Source organism: Gadus morhua, chromosome 12 (assembly GCF_902167405.1).
Source record: "Gadus morhua chromosome 12, gadMor3.0, whole genome shotgun sequence".
Taxonomy (NCBI): Eukaryota; Metazoa; Chordata; class Actinopteri; order Gadiformes; family Gadidae; genus Gadus; species Gadus morhua.
In genome coordinates, this window is record NC_044059.1 from 11,760,748 (window position 1) to 11,779,714 (window position 18,967).

General features: G+C 52.7%; 2 protein-coding genes across 4 annotated transcripts; one reads left to right on the forward strand and one right to left on the reverse strand.

The window, feature by feature from the left end:
• Positions 1-802: 802 nt before the first annotated feature.
• Positions 803-9,266, forward strand: tmem47 (transmembrane protein 47). The gene is made up of 3 exons (XM_030372239.1): positions 803-1,329; positions 6,839-6,979; positions 7,438-9,266. The coding sequence occupies exons 1-3, from the start codon at positions 1,104-1,106 to the stop codon at positions 7,614-7,616; spliced, it is 546 nt and encodes a 181-aa protein (XP_030228099.1). The 5' UTR covers positions 803-1,103; the 3' UTR covers positions 7,617-9,266.
• Positions 8,246-17,291, reverse strand: tab3 (TGF-beta activated kinase 1 (MAP3K7) binding protein 3). 3 transcript variants are annotated; one of them, XM_030372229.1, is made up of 7 exons: positions 17,098-17,291; positions 16,211-16,382; positions 14,611-15,877; positions 12,714-12,874; positions 11,676-11,769; positions 11,474-11,557; positions 8,246-10,375 (listed from the first exon to the last, which is right to left on the reverse strand). In XM_030372229.1, the coding sequence occupies exons 2-7, from the start codon at positions 16,310-16,312 to the stop codon at positions 10,233-10,235; spliced, it is 1,851 nt and encodes a 616-aa protein (XP_030228089.1). In that variant the 5' UTR covers positions 16,313-16,382; positions 17,098-17,291; the 3' UTR covers positions 8,246-10,232. The 3 variants fall into 3 exon arrangements, with proteins under 3 accessions (XP_030228089.1, XP_030228087.1, XP_030228088.1); XM_030372227.1 differs by having other exon boundaries at positions 8,246-10,378; XM_030372228.1 differs by lacking the exon at positions 17,098-17,291 and adding an exon at positions 16,876-17,041 and having other exon boundaries at positions 8,246-10,378.
• Positions 17,292-18,967: the final 1,676 nt, after the last annotated feature.

Consider the following 18,967-nt stretch of genomic DNA (forward strand, 5'->3'; position numbering starts at 1 on the left):
GTGTGTGTGTGCACGCGTGTATGTGTGTGCGTGTGTTTGTGTTTGTGTTTGTGTTTGTGTTAGTGTGTGTGTGTGTGTGTGTGTGTGTTTGTGCGTGAGGTCTGATGATACAATCTGTAATCAGTATAAAGACTTTGCCACCAGGCAAATTTGACTCTCCTGTTTATCACACATTTATGCACATACATGCACGCACACACATATACGCACATACACACGCACATACACACGCACACACACACATTCACACATGGGCTTAAACTGACAATGTGTCTTTTCGTGTTTTTTCCTTTGAAACTCATTTTGCTGAAACGATAATGAGCAGAGAGAGAGAGAGAGAGAGAGAGAGAGAGAGAGAGAGAGAGAGAGAGAGAGAGAGAGAGAGAGAGAGAGAGAGAGAGAGAGAGAGAGAGAGAGAGAGAGAGAGAGAGAGAGCAGACATTATGATTACTTCAGACATTCTTCCATAATGACTAAAAGTCAAACAATGGTCAGAAATAGCGTTGCAAACCTACGTTTGCTCGAAATAGATGGGTGGAGAGAGGACAGACCAGAGGTGACAGGAGGAGGGGGGGGGCAGGAGATAAAGAGCGTCAGACAACAGAGGAGCGTGAACATCCAAAGAGATGATGGAAGAGGGGGGAGGGAGAGAGACACTATAGTGAAGATGAGAGAGAGAGAGAGAGAGAGAGAGAGAGAGAGAGAGAGAGAGAGAGAGAGAGAGAGAGAGAGAGAGAGAGAGAGAGAGAGAGAGAGAGAGAGAGAGAGAGAGAGAGAGAGAGAGAGAGAGAGAGAGAGAGAGAGAGAGAGAGATATACGGGGGATCCTAGGCACTAGGACCCTGCAGGTGCACCATAATGTGATTTCACTAGTTGCGGTGCGGTTGCAGCATTGTGGGCTCGGAGGACGACAGAGAGGTAGCGCCCGTGGATGGAGCAGCACCCCTTATAAACACGGCCGGGGAGGAACACGGAAAACGCCGTCATCTTTTGAATTTACAACTCCAGAAACGAAGCATCCCAAACTTTTTGCCGCAAAAGAGACTTTTTTTTGTGTCTGGGAGATTTATTTGACCACAGTTTATTTTGACAACAGTGACCAATATGGCTTCGTCTGTCAGCGGCACAGAGGAGGTGCGGGTCTCGTCCGTGACGCCCCTGAAGTTGGTGGGGCTGGCGTGCGTGTTCCTCGCGATGAGCCTGGACGTGGGCTCCCTGCTGAGCCCCGCTTGGGTCACGGCGGACGACCAGTACTCTCTGTCGCTCTGGGAGTCCTGCTGGAAGCCCGTCAGCTCCCCCGCCTGGTCCTGCCAAACCACGCTGACAACGGGTGAGTTATGTTTACGTCCCGCAAACGTTCCCAGAGTTCCCAGTTCTCTACTGGTATGGTCGGTTACCCTTTTGCCATGCACTCTAACTCTCTAATTCTAACTGTCCGGGTGTCCGTGTGGACAGGCATTTGCATTCATATTTAAATCCCCGACATGCCCCATCATGTGGAGAATGTGGTGATAAAGGGATATAGTGCACCGCTCATCACGCACTGGGACGGGGGTTCATGCAGGCCTCACCCGAGAAACGAATGTTAATGAGTTCGTTCCAACAATGTCGAAACTTCTGATGAGTTAGCCTATACACTCCATAGGCCTGTTTTATTACCCAGAGCGAGGCATTAACAATGCGAAAATGTGTATTGTAAAAGTAATCAAAAACAAATCCCAAAGAACCCCTCGTTCACTTGTTTTACTGTGTTCACGTTTATACCTCCCCCCCCCCCTATACCCGCACCAGTGAACGATGTGGGAATCAAGCCGGGCGAGCAACAGTCCAGCTGGGGTTTCATTCGGCCTTTTGTTGCGCACAAAATAGGCCTTTGTATCGGCCCTCCAGCGGCCGAGGTCCAAGGGCACTTTAGAGGCGAGCTCCCCAGAGACACGAACGCCGACAGATTAGTAACCAGGGAAACAAGCGGATCATTCTAGTAAAGGTATTTCATCCGAGGAGAGTAACCCCAGAATCCCATCACAGACGATTGAGTGCCACAGACAGACAGACAGACACACAGACACACAGCCAGACACATACTTGGTATTCAAGTGGAAGGAAACCTTGTGTTTTTGCTGTTGGTCTTTTTCGTCTCAACAGACCGTGCTACAGACAGACACAGAAACACACACGCACAGAGACACACATGCACTCGAGTGCTATACACACACAGGCAGGCAGGCAGACAGACAGACAGACAGACAGACAGGCAGACACTCGGTATTCAAGTGGAAGGAAACCTTGTTATTTGCTGTTGATCTCTTTCATCTCCACTGAATTCCGTCTGTCTGGCTCGCGGTGAATGTTGTGTTGTGTGTTTTCTTTCCCCCCGAGTGGAAAGAAACGGCGGGGCGAGCTACTGGCCCCTCAAACCCTTTCTGTCGGCGCGGACAAAGTGCTTTTGGAGCCTTAGAAAGACTCGGAGCCCCAGTGTCAGCCCCACTCAACGGCAACATACCAGGCTAAATGCACAGAGCGCGCCCTCCACTGCCTCCAGATTGTGCCTGGCGAGACTTATTGATTCCCGGCCCGCTAATCAGTTTCTGCCCGATACTTCTCTCTGTGTCATGCTCCGAGCGGTCGATAAACCCTCTCGCTGCTCTGCCGTCGGCCGCCGGCTCTAAGGGTCCCTGTGTCTTAATATCCAGGGAGGCTATCAGGGGTCTATTTACAGGGTTTATTAGACACACACACACACACGGGAGCACTCACGGAAACATGCACAAACAGAAGCACGCACGCACGCACACACACACACGGCCAGTGCCCTTCCCCACACATAATTACAAAATAGTTCGTAAAAATGCACGGAATCACACACACACAGAAGCTCACACACACACACACACACACACACACACACACACACACACACACACACACACACACACACACACACACACACACACACACACACACAGGAGGACGCACAAACAGAACATGTTTGTGCGTCCTCCTGTGGACGCACAAACAGAAGCACACATACACACATAGAAGCACACACAATCCGAAGCGCACACACACACACTCACACACACAGAAGGACGCACACACACAGAAGCACACACAGCGAAGGGAGAGGAGGACAGAGGTCCGGTGTAAAGATACCGATTGGAGACGGCCCCTGGAATGTGGAACATGAACGCAAGAAGCCAATAATATGCTGGTGAGAAGGGTGTTCCTGGGGCCCCTGGAGATTGGCCCCTTAGGACGGCCCCTAAGACAACCCCAGGGGACCACGAGTCAAAGGTGCCGGGAGATTAAATAATATAATTATTACTGAGACACTTCCTGGGTGTCCATTTAGGGGCGTTTGGGTTAGATTGATTGATAGATTGATTGATTATTACAGTGTTCATTTAGTTGCTCGGACGTGGCCGTGGATTCGTGGATCCTCTTCTTGACGAAGAATCATTTTCTTCGACTCTCGTCTCTGAAAGACAGTGAGTGTGTTTGGAGAGAGAGAGAGAGAGAGAGAGAGAGAGAGAGAGAGAGAGAGAGAGAGAGAGAGAGAGAGGGGGGGAGAGGGGGAGAGGGGGGGGGGGGTACTCCGGGCTGTTCTGTGACACAGATCCCGACGCCATTGTCTCAGCCAGACGAAGAAAGTGAACCGGGAGCGTGAAGGAGTTCTTTTCTCCCTCCTCCTCCGATCGGCCTGGCTGCCCCTGAACCACACACAGGGGGGCAATCGTCAGCGCTCCGATCGGATCTCACTCCGTTATCTCCTCCTCCCGATCCGTCAGCCCGCGGCCCTCACATCAAACAGTCCGCCGCTTCCTGTCGCAGGCATCCCGGTCAACCGCTCCGGGATGCCAGTCCACGTCCCGTACCGCCACCGCCCCCGCGTCGAATCGGGGAGATGAAGGGGGGTGGCCCGGGCGCCGGGCTGGTCCAGGGGTGTAGCGATAAGGGGGTGGCGGTCCCCGCTGCAATCTCCGCTGCACAGCTGAGCGCGTTGCCGGGGGCGACGTCTGAGAAGGAGATAACTCCAGCGATGGTGAGGACGCGGCAGGGAGGGACGCACACACACACACACACACACACGTGCCCGGGGCGTCCCCCGCCATGAGGCACGGCGCCCCGTGATTGGAGAGAGAGTGTTTTGGTTTGGAGACTTCTAGGTTCTTCTAGAGTGTGGTCCTCGAAGAGATGGAGACGGTACTGAGACATCTGGGTTCCTCTGAGACATCTAGGGTTCCTCTGAGACATCGAGGTTCCTCTGAGACATCGAGGTTCCTCTTTGAGACATCGAGGTTCCTCTTTGAGACATCTAGGTTCCTCTGGGTTCTGTCCTCGCAGGAGGACAGAACCCAGAGGAACCTCGAGGAACCGATCATAGCTCTGTCCTTGCGGGACGTGATGGAGAGTGTCCTGCAAGGGGGGGGGGGGGTGGGGGCTCTGCTTTCTGTGAGGTTCCTTCCAGTCGCCTGTGGGGTGACAGGGCCTGTTTTTAACGGGACCTGAGCCATATTTGGTCAGAAGTAGTTAATGTTTGTTTATATTTGAGGGGCTTGTCTACCTCCGGAATAAGAGTCGTCTCTCTCTCTCTCTCTCTCTCTCTCTCTCTCTCTCTCTCTCTCTCTCTCTCTCTCTCCCCTCCTCTCCCCCCCCCCCCCCTCTCTCTCTCTCTCTTTTCAAACTGAAGGTACGTTATTAGAAACAGATTACTTCATGTCACCTTCTCCCTGGCTGGAGATGGTTTGGATCATTTTCTACTCCACTGGAGAGGAAATGTTCTTGGCACAATCTGCAGTCTTTCTGCGACTCACAAAATAAACACTTTAATTTATATTCAAAGAAAAGACGGAGCAGCCCAAGAAGGTCTCGGGTGCGGGGACAGGAAGCGGGTCGAACCAACACAAGGCCGGGGTCGTTCAACTCCCGCCCTCTGCAGTGCTGGCTCGACGCCAAAAGGACTTTGTTGTTTTGCTCTTTTGATTGCGCTAATTGTTTTCTATTGGCCTCGCTGTTAATTACGCCGGCCTGTTTAATCAGAAGCCTCATCATAACATCCTTAGTGTGTTTACAGTCAGGCCTCCTGTTTACGCCAGTGTACAGTCCAGTAACCCAGCCTCCCTCTCGTCCCTCCGCAGCTACTGGTTCCTCTGTCAGCCAGACCCAATTACACTCCCCTCTCATGCTTTGTTGAAGTTTCCAGACGGTTTCCTAAACACGGGTTCCGGGCCCTTTGTTGACCCAGGAGCAGACATTTTTTTATCTGTTGACATTTTGTGGTATTCTCCTCACCTCTGGTCTCTCCTCGTGGTTTACCCCGTTGGCATTCCAAAGTGGATGAAGATAGACTGGAGGAGAGAGAGAGAGAGAGGGAGAGAGACACACACACACACACACACACACACACACACACAAACACACACACACACACACACACACACACACACACACACACACACACACACACACACACACACACACACACACACACACACACACACACACACACACACAGTGAGAGAGATCTGTTTTCAGTCCTGGTTGAGTGTTCTCTCAATGAAATGCTGACAATGCTGCTGATTTGGCAAGGGCCGAAAGAATGGGATAACCATTTTCTGAGTCACCTAAGAATCACTCTACCTCACTCTGTGTGTCTGCATGCATTTATCAACGTGTGTGTGTGTGTGTGTGTGTGTGTGTACAGTCAGGTGCGTGTGTGAGTGAGTTGGTCTTCGCGTCGCTGTGTGCGTGTGTGCACACAGCGAGCCTGCAGTAGAACCACTCTGCCCATGTGCTGTACTGTAGCAGGGCTTGGGTTGGGCTTGTTCAGAAGGCTGTTCTGGGCTTGTGTGGGGCTTGTGTGGGGCTAGTGCAGAACGCTGTGCTGTGCCATAGGAGTGTTATTGAATACGTGTTTCACATTCTTCTTCCATTCAGCATCAATCCCCAGTGGCTCTCACAGCCCCCCTCGCTCTAGCCCCTCCCCTCTCTCTAGCCCCTCCCCTCTCTCTAGCCCCTCCCCTCTCACAGCCGCCCTCATTTCCACCACATCCTGCTTTTCAAAATAAAATAAAATATGGACCGCCACAGTTTTCTTATTATCATATGACGATAACATTCTTCCAGAATGCAGTAGAACAGTACAGTGTGTGTGTGTGTGTGTGTGTGTGGAGCACGGCTGTGAGACTTTTGGTATGGCTGTTTTACAGCGACGAACCGACATGAACTACGACCTCTCCGACCCCCCCCCCCACCTTCTCCGTCACTCAAAACGTATCCCTCACCTTTATATCTTATCTCTCGCTTTCTTTACTCGACTCTATAACCTCTCCTTATCTATGGCTTCCTCTTTCTCTCTCTCTCCCCTCTCTCTCCTCTCTTTCCTCCCTCTCTCTCTCGCTTTCTCTCTCTCTCCCCTTTCTCTCCCCCTCCCTCTCTTCCCCCCTCTCTCTCCCCCACCCTCGCTCTCTCTTTCTCCCCCTCTCTCCCCCTCCCTCTGTTTCTCTCCCCCTCTCTTACTCCCCCTCCCTCTCTCCCTTCTCTCCTCCCTCTCTCTCTCTCTCTCTCCCCCCTCTCTCTCTCTCTCTCTCTCTCTCTCTCTCTCTCTCTCTCTCTCTCTCTCTCTCTCTATCTCTCTCTCTCTCTCTCTCTCCCCCTCTCTCTCTCTCTTCCCCCTCCTCTCTCCCTCTGTGTTCCTCTCGCCTGTGACCAAGGTGGTAAACAAACACCAAGCCACCATGTCCCGGTGAAAGCCGCGGACGCTCGTCCTACCTCCGTGTGAAGTCCCACCCGGGCCTTATCCGTCCAACGCCTTACCCTCCCCTTCTCTCTGGTCCCAGACTGGCAGATCGCCACGGTGGCCCTCCTGCTGGGCGGGGCCGCCCTGATCCTGCTCTCCTTCCTGGTGGCCCTCGTCTCGCTCTGCGTCGGCTCCACCGGCCGCTGCTACAAGCCTGTGGCCATCATGCTGTTCGCGGCAGGTACCCCCGGAACACATGCACACATACATATATGGGCGACGAGCACACAGACACACACACAGAAAAAACACACGCATGCGGACACAGACACACGCATACTTACAAAGACACATGCACGCACGCAGACACACTCACTCACACATGCACACGTGTGGATTTGTCAACTCGTACTGAAAGACACATGCGCATTGTGTGTTGATTTGCCTACTGGTACCGCTTTGCTGCCGCTACCGGATCACATGCACATACAGACACATGCACGAACACATACACGTGCACTAACACATGCACGGGTTATCGTCTACTGGTACCTAAAGACACACATGCACATGTGCTGATGTGTCTGCTTAATAACACAATACAGCGATGAAGGTTGAACTCTCCCCCCCGACGTCTCCCTCCCTGCCTCTCTCCCCCCCACTGACTGCCTGTCTCTCCCCCCCCCCCCCCCCATGCAGTGGTGCTCCAGGTGTGCAGCCTGGTGCTCTTCCCCATCAAGTTCATCGAGACGGTGAGCCTGCGGGTGTACCACGAGTTCAACTGGGGCTACGGTCTGGCCTGGGGCTCCACCATCTTCTCCTTCGGGGGCGGCATCCTGTACTGCCTCAACCCCAAGAACTACGAGGACTACTACTAAAAGCTCCCCCCCCACCCAGACCTGAGAGGAGGGCATCTTGGGTCCTGGGGGGTCCCGCCCGCGACCCCCCAGGACCCCCGTCGGCAGGCGCACGTCCCCTTTTCTTGTACCCCAGGTCCGAGATTGTGACGGACAGACGCGGTGCAGCGGGCGCGGGTTTGAAGGGGACCAAACGGAGCTCCCTTCCTCCCCCCCCCCCCCCCCCCCCCCGTCTCCAGTCTCACATCGTATCAAACACGGCCAACAAACAGTCTCACACCTAAACTAGAAGGTTGAAAACGTTCCACCCGACACGGCGTCGACTCCAGGAACCCACCCCACTAAATGGATTCAGGCCCCCTTTCTGGAAAGGAATTACCGCGTCACAGAGTGCAGTCGGTAAGCCAAAACCAATTTGAAGAGCGAGCGCGCAGAGTGGAGGCAGTTCCTATTTCGTGGGCAGACAGCGGCCCACGAAGACGGGGGGAGGGGGAGGGGGGGGGGGAAGCTGACCGGACGAGTGGAGATGTCCAGGGAGGAAGAGCTCCTATTCAAGTGATATCCTGAGGATGGCAATGACTCCACCTAATGGATTCCTCCGTCGACCCCCCCCCCCCCCAACAGGACCAGATGTCGAGCATACACTCATATTTGTATTTTTGATTTTATTGCATTGTATCGGTTGAATGTTACAGCGCATGTTTTTAACCATGTAGAGTGATTAATATACACACAAAGAACGGATCACCACATACAACACGCTGATTCAGCCATCAGTGGTCGCTTATTTATTATAATAATGGCAAGAGCACACGTCCCAGAGTTCAGAGGATGAACACCAACACACTTTTAAAAATCAATGCCATCACCTCTGTCAGAACAAAACATGTACATCAAATCCAGTGTGGGAGCCGACATGGCAGAAGACGTCTGATGGCTAACGCTAACTGGGCTAGCTCCTAGAGTGAAGTGGCGGTACGCTATGGAAGGGTTCACAGTTAGTGCAGTGCAGGGTTTTCAAAGGGCTGTTTGTTCCAAATAGACTAGCAGAGAGGGGGGGGGGGGGGGGGGAGAGAACCAGAGGGGTGAATGACCGTGGTGCGAGAGATTGTGTGTGTGTGTGTGTGCGCGTGCGAGTGTGTTTGTGTGCAGGAGAGATTGTGCAAGTGTGTGTGTGTGTGCGAGTGTGTGTGTGTGTGTGTGTGCAATCGAGTGTGGGTTTATGTGTGCAAGTGTGCGTGTGTGTGTGTCTCTCACACCCACCTCCCCATGTGACACCCTTTATCTCTGCTGTCTGTGGGAACACGGCGGACATGTTGAATATACTCCGGGCCTTCAGACCGGGTTGTTTATGCGCTGTAGGAGTTTACTTTCTGCCCAAGGTTGTGGGGAGGTTGGGGGACGCGTTGCAGTGCAGGGATCCGGGCAGCGAGCGACGTTATGAGGAGTGCATTCAAGTGGAGGTTTAGGACTCAATCCCAAAACAAAACCAGTGTAAACCAGTGTTACTTACCAAGGTCTAGACATTTCCCAACCCCGCACACACGCACGCACACGCACACTAAACTGGGTTGAGTGTGGATGAGTTTGTTGAGTTTGAACATAATTCTACTTTTTGTTCCTGATACTTGTTCCTTTTGGCAAAATAAACGTTAAAAGAACACAAAAAAAACGAACGCAAGCGTCTGTGCGTGATCTGGGTGAGGGAGGGGGAGGGGGGGGGTCAACGTGTCATCCATCCTTCATTATAAAAATATCCAGATACCAGCTTTGCATTTTCAAGTCCCATAGAATCAGCTCCTTTATTAAGTACAGCAACTTGAGGCATTTGCACAGGAAAAAAAAAATCCACATCTTTTGAACCACAGAATACAGTGTGGCTGAAATATGCATAAAAGTACCAGGAATATATATATACGTATATATATATATATATATATATATATATATATATATATATATATATATATATATATATATATATATATTCATGATAGTCCCTCCTTAGTGTTCTTCATCGGATGAAAGAGAGCTCTTAAGACAGAGCCAGATACAGTGTACAGTCTACAAGTTAAGTCAGACCCAAGGAACCATTGCATCCATTGTCCCACGCGGCCAAGGAACAGGGAGGGGGCGTGGGGGGGGGTGGGGGGGAATGCATCCACCTGTAAGTGTGCGGAGCAGAGGAGTAAACAGGGCTGCTCCTCGGAATGTTTGTTGGGTGACCCTTCACCCCGACCCCGCCCCCGCCCCCGCCCCACCCGACCTCTTAGCTCCTCCTCCCTGACCGCCTCCAGGCCCCGCCCACCTCCATATCGCCCCCCTCCCACACTCCGCCTGGGGAAGTGTCCTCGCCCTCCGAGTCAAACACGGGGGGGGGGGGGGGTCAAAGGGTGAGGGGGGCTGCTCTACAACGGGGGAGACGAGGGGGCAGGGGGCGGGTGGTCTTCTATATAGACCCTCAGTGGATTAAGACACAGAGAGGCTGCTTACAGCAGGTGGAGCTCATACTATTCACGGTTTCGGCGCAGCGGGGGTGGGCCGGGGGGGGTGGGGGGAGCAAGCAGGGCAGAGCAACGATCGCCGAGCAGAGGAGCCCGGAGCGAGGAGTCCGGGGCGCGGCGCCCCGAGCGGCGCTCAGTTGTAGCGCGGCATCTCGCACTGCTCGCAGCGGTTGAGGGCGGGGTGGTTCAGGAAGGTGCAGCTCTCACAGTTCCACTGGGCGCCCTCGAAGTCCTCGTCCCTCTGGGGCCCCGGCGTCGGCTTGGGGGCCTTCTCTCCTGCTGGAGGGAGAAGAGGAAGAGGAAGAGGAGGAGGGGGGGGTAGGGGGGGGAGGAGGAGGAGGAGGAGGAGGAGGAGGAGGAAGAAGAAGAAGAAGAGGAGGGGGGGAGGGGGAGGGGGAGGAGGAGCAACAAGAAGGAAGAGGAAGAGGAGGAGGAACAACAACAAGAAGGAAGAGGAGGAGGAACAAGAAGAAGGAAGAGGAGGAACAAGGAAAAGGAGGAGAAAAGACAAAAGCATTGAAGTGATTTTCCCTCTGTGCTTTCATGCAGCTTAGACAGACAGCCGCTCCTCGTCTTGATAAAGCGTGGTTGTCACTCCCAGGGCGTGAGGTATGCATTCAGGCATCAAACGCTCAGGCCAGAATGCCGACCGACACTCGCGACCTTCGAATAGCTCTGGTGGTCGGCCGTTGTCCATGCCGACGCCTTTTGTATAGGCTACAGGGTTTCCCCCGGCGTGCGTCCAGCAGGGGCACAGCGCCCCCGCTGGTTCCCTAGCGCCACTGCACTCAGCAATGCAGGGTAAAGAAATACCAATATTTACAATAACCTCGCTATTCTGAGGTAGCCAGTTGATGAATGGTCTCTATGTGGGAGAGTCATGTTTTCGGGTTCTCAATAAATAAGTACAGAGTAATGTCTGTGTGGATCTAGTTAATGTTAGTGTACCCAATAATATACTGCAATTTTGTTTTTTGTAGAATAAGAAATCAGGCTTGGGGCATCACCAGGGTATGTCTCACACACACCTCCTAGGGGAGACGCTGGGCTAGGCCACACGCCAGAGCCAGCCACAGTTACTACTCTCTACCCTCTACAGCTCAGCTCTCTACAGCTCAGCTCTCTACCGCTCTACTCTCTACCGCTCTACCCTCTGCAGCTCTACTCTCTGCAGCTCTACTCTGCAGCTCTACTCTGCAGCTCTACACCGCTCAGCTCTCTACCGCTCAGCTCTCTACCGCTCAGCTCTCTACCGCTCAGCTCTTTGATCGTCTTCTACTTCTACACTGAATTCCCTGCTGTGCTGTTACAGTTGTATCCAGCTCACCCAGAGACATTAAAACAAGGTACATAGAAGACAAGATGGAGGCTGACCTTTCTTCCCCGGCTTGGGCGGCACTGCGGGGCCCGGCTGAATGCTGTCGTAGAAGTTTGCGATGACCTTCGGGTCAAACTTCCCTATTCGAGAAAACGGGGAGGAAAGCAGATCTGTGGTTCAGCCTAGCACCATGGGTCATGTTGTGCAACATGAGGCCTGTGTGTGTGTGTGAGTGTGTGTGTGTGTGTGTGTGTGTACCTAGCGTCCGAAGTTGATCCGTCTCCTTCAAGGTGCAGTCGATGTCAATCTTCAGCTTTCGGTTTACATTCAGCAGTCGCTTCATCTCGTCAGGCTGCAGGCACAACAAACACACAATCCACTTCATCACGACACAACTAACACACAATCCACTTCATCAAGTTGAGGTTGATAAAAAAAATAAAAATATATGACATGCAGTAAGAATACCATTAGTAACACTTCTTATTGTAAATCATTTTCACTTTAATTAACATTAGACATCTACCGTTTATTTTTCCATCAAGCAAATTAAAAAACCGGAATAAATGATGACTGATTCATGGTGAACATGCACGTCTCTGTATTAAGCGCAGACAGGTAGCCCTGCACAGTGGCCGGGGGCGGAGGCTGACACTAATGTTTTCCTACACCGGTCCCCTCGCTGGGCCCGACTCCGCCCACGGCCAGGCTCCAACGCTGAGGAACCCAGCGCAGAGAGGGCTCCAGGAAAAAGTGATGAGGGTGTTTGTGTGCATGCGTGAGTGCGTGCGGGCGTGAGACAGACTTGTGCGTTTGCATGCGTGTGTATGTGCACATGTTCATGGTGTGTGTGTGTGCTTGTCTGGTGTACGTTCGTTTTAGACTGGTGGGTGTGTGTGCGTCAGACTGGTGCATGTGTGCGCACATCTGTTAGCGTGTGTTGGACTGGTATCTGTGCGTGTGTATGCATGTGCATGTCTGGTGTGTGATAGTCTGGTGTATGTGCATGTGTGTTGGAATGCATATGTGCGTGTTGTGTGCGTGCGTGCGTGCGTGCGTGTGTGTGTGCCTACGCTAGCCTAGTGTGTGTTCGTGTCAGTCGGGTGGGTCTTTATGTGTGCGAGTGCGCTACTGTGTGTGCGTGTTCTAGCCTTGTGTGTGTGTCAGTCTGGTGCGTGTGTATATCAGTAGGTTGTGTGTTCTTCACTCTGATGTGCGTGTTCTTCCGTCTGGTATGTGTGTGTGCGTGTGTGCTCGACGGTGTGTGTGTGCGTCAGTCTCGTGTGCGCGTCCCACCCCGGGGATGAGGTTGGAGGAGTTGACGCGTCTGAAGCGCCGCTGCAGCGCGTCGTACTCCATGTTGTTGACGTCGCTCTTCAGCTGGTCCAGCTTGCCGCGCTCCAGCAGCAGCTCCTTCAGCAGGCGCTCCATACGGGCACGCTGGTGCAGCAGCAGGGCTGAACACACACACACACACACACACACACACACACACACACACAAACACAAATGAACACACAAACACATGCAGACATATGCACAAACACACGCATGCGCACACATATGAACAAACACACACACATAAATATAGACACACAAACACAAATTAACACACACACACACAGGTATGAACAAACAAACACACGCCCACACATATGAACAAAACACACACACACACACACACGCATAGAAAAACACACACATTAAACCAATATCTCCCTAATGCGACAGCTAGCAGCACTAGTCGTTTTTAGCATGAATAAAAAACACTAAAGGAGACAGAAGGAAGGACTATATTGTTCCTTCATAATTGCTAAAAAATATACACTTGATTTAAGACAAAAAAATATATATATTTTGAAATGTGTTACAAAGTGCTTTGCTTCCTCAATAAAGACAGTCCCAGAACAAACAGTCAGACTGTGCCAACATACAATTTGATGCAAATACAAAAAGATATTGTAAAGCTATCGCCCCTCTAAACAAACACACACCCCGTAGGAAAATCTGTTCTCTAATTGTAAGTGCCTACGCAATCCTGTGATTAGCACAACAAAATCAACATGGCTGCAATTACGTTTCCAATCGGCCTTCCATCTGTCAACACGGGCCCACTGAGGTCGACGCCCGGCCTGAACCTGAATGACTCACAGCAGGAAGCGAGATCTCTGCCTCCGCAGAGCCATCAACCAACCAGGGGAAACAAAATGGCCACTCAAACACAAACACCCCTACGCAACTGACTGACACCGGCATTGTGGTGCCAGCGAATACACAAGAAGTAAGAGACAACTAGAGTTGTTCCGATACCGATACCAGTATCGGAAATTCCTCTGATACTTCCGAAAACAGTTTTGGGTTATCGGCGAGTAGGCAAGTCTATGTGCCGATCCGAGACCATCACTCGACTAGATCATTTCCTACACAGGCAGAGAACATCACAAACACTCCGGTGTTATGCTGCGCTCGTTAACGGTAGGAGGCGGAAAGTCGGAATGGGAAACGCGTCATCGCCGACCTACGTTCTTTCAATCTACTAAGTCGGAAAAACATAGACGCTCACGCTTAACTACAAGAATATAAATGCATTATTACAATTATAGATTAGGTATGTAAATGATCTAGTTCTGAAAAAACGTATTGCCGACAGTTAGTGAACCGACTGTACATTGCTGTCACCGTGAGAGAACCCTTTGATAAGAACTAGGGCTATCAGTAGCAACAACGCTAGACGCTGCATCGGAATATACTCGGTATTGTCCGACACTCAAGTTCAGGAATCGGGAAGGAGAAGTGGCATCTGAACCGCTCTCTAAAGAACGCACTCTCCATGATAGTAAAGTCAAAGCCTCCACCTCGCGTGTAGGGCTTGGCGATTAATCGAATTTTAATCACGATCACAAAACTAACATAATCAAGTATTTCGATTTTTATTTGTATCTATTTATTTAATGTTTTATAGGAAGGGCAGAACAACTGGATACATATCTGTGTATTATTTTAGAATGTAACATTTTCTTTTTGACCATTTTGTGTATTTCTTTAAGGCGAAATTTCAAAGTAGTTAAAAACATTTTTTGGGAGAGACATGCTGAATCAATACAACATGTATTCAAACTCAAAAATAATCGTGATTTCAACATTGACCAAAATAATCGTGATTATGCTTTCTCCCATAACCGAGCGGCCCTACCTTGCGTGTAGGCGTAGTCGTCGGAGCCCGAGCTGGAGCGGCGTGGCATGTGCTGCGACTGGCTGGCCACGTTGCCGGGCAGCGCCGAGATGGGCAGGATGGGCGCGGGGGCGCCGCTGTGCCCGCCCTGGTCCACCAGGTTCAGCAGAGACTCCGCCGGCGGGGAGCTGGCCTGCGGCCGGTGGCCCCCCGGGGACACCTTGATCTTGAAGGTGTACCCGGCCTGGGGGTGCTGGGGCGAGGAGGCCGGCCGGGGCCGGGGGGGCCCCTGGTGCTGCAGGTACATCCCCGGGTGGAAGGCGGCGGCGGCGGCGGCGGCGGCGCCGGGGGGGGGGCCCCCCAGGCCGACGCCCCTGGACGGCGAGCCGGGCGAGGTGCTGGACGCCATGTACATGGAGCCCTGGGCGTGCACCGGCGAGTTGCTCCGGGGCCGCGGGCCCTCGAGGGTGATCTCGATCTGGTTCTTCAGCGAGCTCTTGGGGAGGGCGGGCCGGTAGATGGGGGGGGGCTGCTGCTGCTGCTGCTGGTGGTGGTGGTAGGGCATGTTGGGCGAGCTGATGGGGAGGAACACGTACTGCTGGGGCGGCTGCTGCTGGGGCGGCGGCGGGGGCGGCTGGGGCTGGTGCTGGGGGGAGCTGTAGGGGGAGCCGTACGTGGGCGTGCCGTACGGCGACTGCTGCTGGTGGCGGTAGGCCGGCTGCGGGCCGGACGACGGCCAGGGCGCGGGCTGTGGGCTCTGGGAGGGCGAGGGCCGGATGTACAGCGTGCTGTTGTTGGAGTAGTGTCCCGGCGGGATGTGCAGGGCCTGGGGCGCGTTGGGCAAGTTCTGCGACAGCGTGACCGTCAGCGGGACCGTCAGCGGGTTGTTGTAGCGCTGGACGGGGGAGAAGGTGGGCGACATGCCCTGCGCGGCGGGCGCCGCCGGCGGGGGCGTGGGCGTGTTGGCCGGGCGGCCCGGGTCGCTCATCATGAAGGGGCTGTAGGCCTGGGTGGGCACCATGGCCGCCGGCGCCGAGAGGGGCTCGGGGAAGTTGGGCCGCTGGGGCTCGATGTGGCCGTCGCTGGAGCTGTGCACCAGCGAGCGTCCCACGCCCCCCGCCCCCCCTCCGTTGGCCTTGCCCCCCGTGTCGGGGTAGCCCAGGCTGATGTGCAGCATGTGGTTCCGGTTCATGCGCGCCTCCTCTGGGCTGTGGTGAAACTCGCCATAGAGGTATCTGTTACTCTCCTGAGCCAGCAGGTGGTAGCAGAGATCCGGGTTGTTGTTGTTCTGAAGAAGACCGCGGCAGAGGACATGGGCTCAGTCAGACCCAGGACAGGGCGATACAGACATGGCAGAGTGTGCTAATGTTTATCGACAGTATTATCCGACTAGCAAATGCCAAGCAGGTGCTTTGATTTGCCGCAATTTGAACATTGCTCAGAATCCCAATCATGTTTATCCCTACAACCCCTGGGTTTAGCCACAGTGCTACACTCTAGTTGACCTCATCATTCTCACACAAACACGGTTAATAGCATCTTAAACCACCAGCAGGCATTGACTCAACAGTAGTTCATCCCTTCCACATTTGCGTCAACGCAGGGAGGGCGGGAGGTGTACCTGCAGAAGGCACTGGGAGACGACTCCCTCGGGGATCTCGGGGAAGCGCTGCTTGAGGTCCTGCAGGATGTGGTAGTCGAGCTGAGCGCCTCCCTGCGCCATCCTGGGCCCGCACGGAGAGTCAACGAGCCCACCGCTGCGAATGCTCCGACAACCGTTCGCCTCTCATCCCCTTCAGAGTCACAGACACACACACTTCAAAACGAGTCCCCAACGAGAAATAACGCACAATGGCTATTACCATCGGGCAGATTACAGCAGTCACCCACTTAGTGGTGGCTCTATTTAGCTTTGGATAACAGGTGTGTTTATCACACCAACGTGTGTGCTAGCCTTCACACAGATCAACAACACAACCGAGAGGAGGCCGAACGCAATCAGAGAGCAGACGCACGTCCTCCGCCTGGAGACGGAGGAGGATGACGCTTCCGGTCTGGTCCAAAGCGACAGACGTGGCCCCCCTGCGGAGCGGTCACTGTCACGTCTGTTGCTTTGCACCAGACCTCCGCACCGTCCGCCGTGATCTGCGCTGCGGCGCCAGCCGTGCCGCCGCACCGGGTAGCGTCCTCCTCACGCCGCCGCTATCAGGCTACCCGCAGCCGCGTCTCTCTCTTCCTGTCAGGCGCCGCTCCTGGTGGACCGAGAGAAGGAAGGACGGGACTCACCGCAGCCACGGTCCACCCTCTCTGCGGGGCATCCCGCTATAAACGAGGCCGATTAAATTTAAGGTGTACTTAATCCTGCCGCCTGATTCCCTGTTATCTCTGCTAATGCTAAGGCACGCTAGCCCCCACTGGCTGCTCAGCTGTCATAGCTCCGGAGTTGATGGATTAGCCGAGCTGGGCTTTTAGCCTCAGATAGACCGCAGAGACCCTCCATCAACTCACCATAGGTACAGCCTCCGCCGGATGTCTTCCACCATGCCAGTTCGGAGGACCACTGCGCTTGTTTGTTTGGTTAGACGGCCTTAATGGTGCTATTCTTGATCAATAACAATGGTCGTTACGCATTCCTGGAGCAGGCCCGTGAGCTGAGCTGCAGCGCGTCGGTAGTATCGCGAGAGTTGTCACGTTTGGGCTCCGCTCAAGGAAGTAGGAGCTGGACCCTGGACGCGGGCAGTGCTGCGCATGCGTACACGTCGTGCGCCCACATCCATACATATTTATCATTATTAAAACTAAAAGGGGACACAGCAGTGTCCCCTTCGACTGTTTAACATTTGTCTTTATGCACAAAAATAGGGGTGAAAGTGCATAAAGAAACAAAGACATCCATTGGATGTTAAGAAATTACATACATGTACATCTATTACATTTAATTACCAAAATAAAAGGGAATATATTTTATATAAAATTGTACTCAATTATATTCATAAGTTCATAATTCATATAAAACAAAAATGATTTTAGACCCCTAAATAAAAACACGCATCAAGACAGAAGAAATTAATATAAATGATCAATAGGGGGTGGTCAAATTAATTCAGCTCTAAAAGACACAAATATTCTTTAAATTTAAATCTTAAATCAAACAGGTAAATCTCTAGCCTGGCACCGCCCACCTAGCTACTTCCGCTCAAATTTCATTTCACTTCAGTAGGTCTGGGTCTGCTTCATATGCATAGGTTCCTTGGAAGCCAGATTTTTGGCGGTCCAATCAGCGAACAGAGGGAGTGGCTGAGAACGATGACGTTAAAGTCAGCTCTCGTTGACGGACATCTTCACGCACGGTGTTTGGTTTGTTTACAGCATGCGCGCAACTTGATTTCCGGCCAGACGTTAGCGATTGGTTATGGCAGATCCAGAGTGGCACTGGGCAGATCCAATAGTTTTAAACTTCAACAGACACCCGCCTTCAAGTGAGTTAACGTTTCTCAATTGAGTAGGTCCATACTCTCTGTACAAATGAAATGAAGAACGAGAGTCTGGTAGGACCAGGCTAGTTAATCTCAATAGCCCCCCCCCCAAAAAAATAACCTCGAGGCTATTTGAAGGTATACAACTAGCTCTTTTTAATAGCGTCCCGGCTACTGATGGCTGAAGATACTTGTAAACAGGAATTTAACCTGAAAGGGGGATGCGAGCGGATAATTGCCTTCACAACAGCTGCTGTGATTAGCAGTCTGGGAGGCCTTCAGGTGCGGCACAGTACCCCCTGCTGGGTAAGTGGGGTATAAGCAAAGTTCTTCAATGTTCTACATTACTCATGAAAGGCAACAACAACAATTATTTATATAGTGAGAAAGAAAGGCGGCGAGAGACTAACTATAGAGAGAGAGAGAGAGAGAGAGAGAGAGAGAGAGAGAGAGAGAGAGAGAGAGAGAGAGAGAGAGAGAGAGAGAGAGAGAGAGAGAGAGAGAGAGAGAGAGAGAGAGAGAGAGAGAGAGAGAGAGAGAGACTAGTGTGAGAGTGTGAGAGTGTGAGGGAGTGGTTGTGAGGGTTGGGGATAAAGAGAGGCAGATAAAGGGAATTATATTTGAGGTATTGGAGTAGTGTAGCTTGGCACAACAAAGGCTGCCCCCCCCCCCCCCATCGAGACACTGCAGTGTCAGGGGCCGCGGGGCAGCAGCTGACTCCTGTGGGGGGGGGGGCGGGGGCGGTCTGAGTCAGGCTGGATGTCCCCCCAGCCCTGATTGGTCTCCACAGCTGTGGGGGCTATTTAAGGCGGTCCTGTTGTTGTTCCTCCTGGGTGTGTGTGGGATCCCGAACACAGGAACCATGGCCCCCACACACACACACACACACACACACACACACA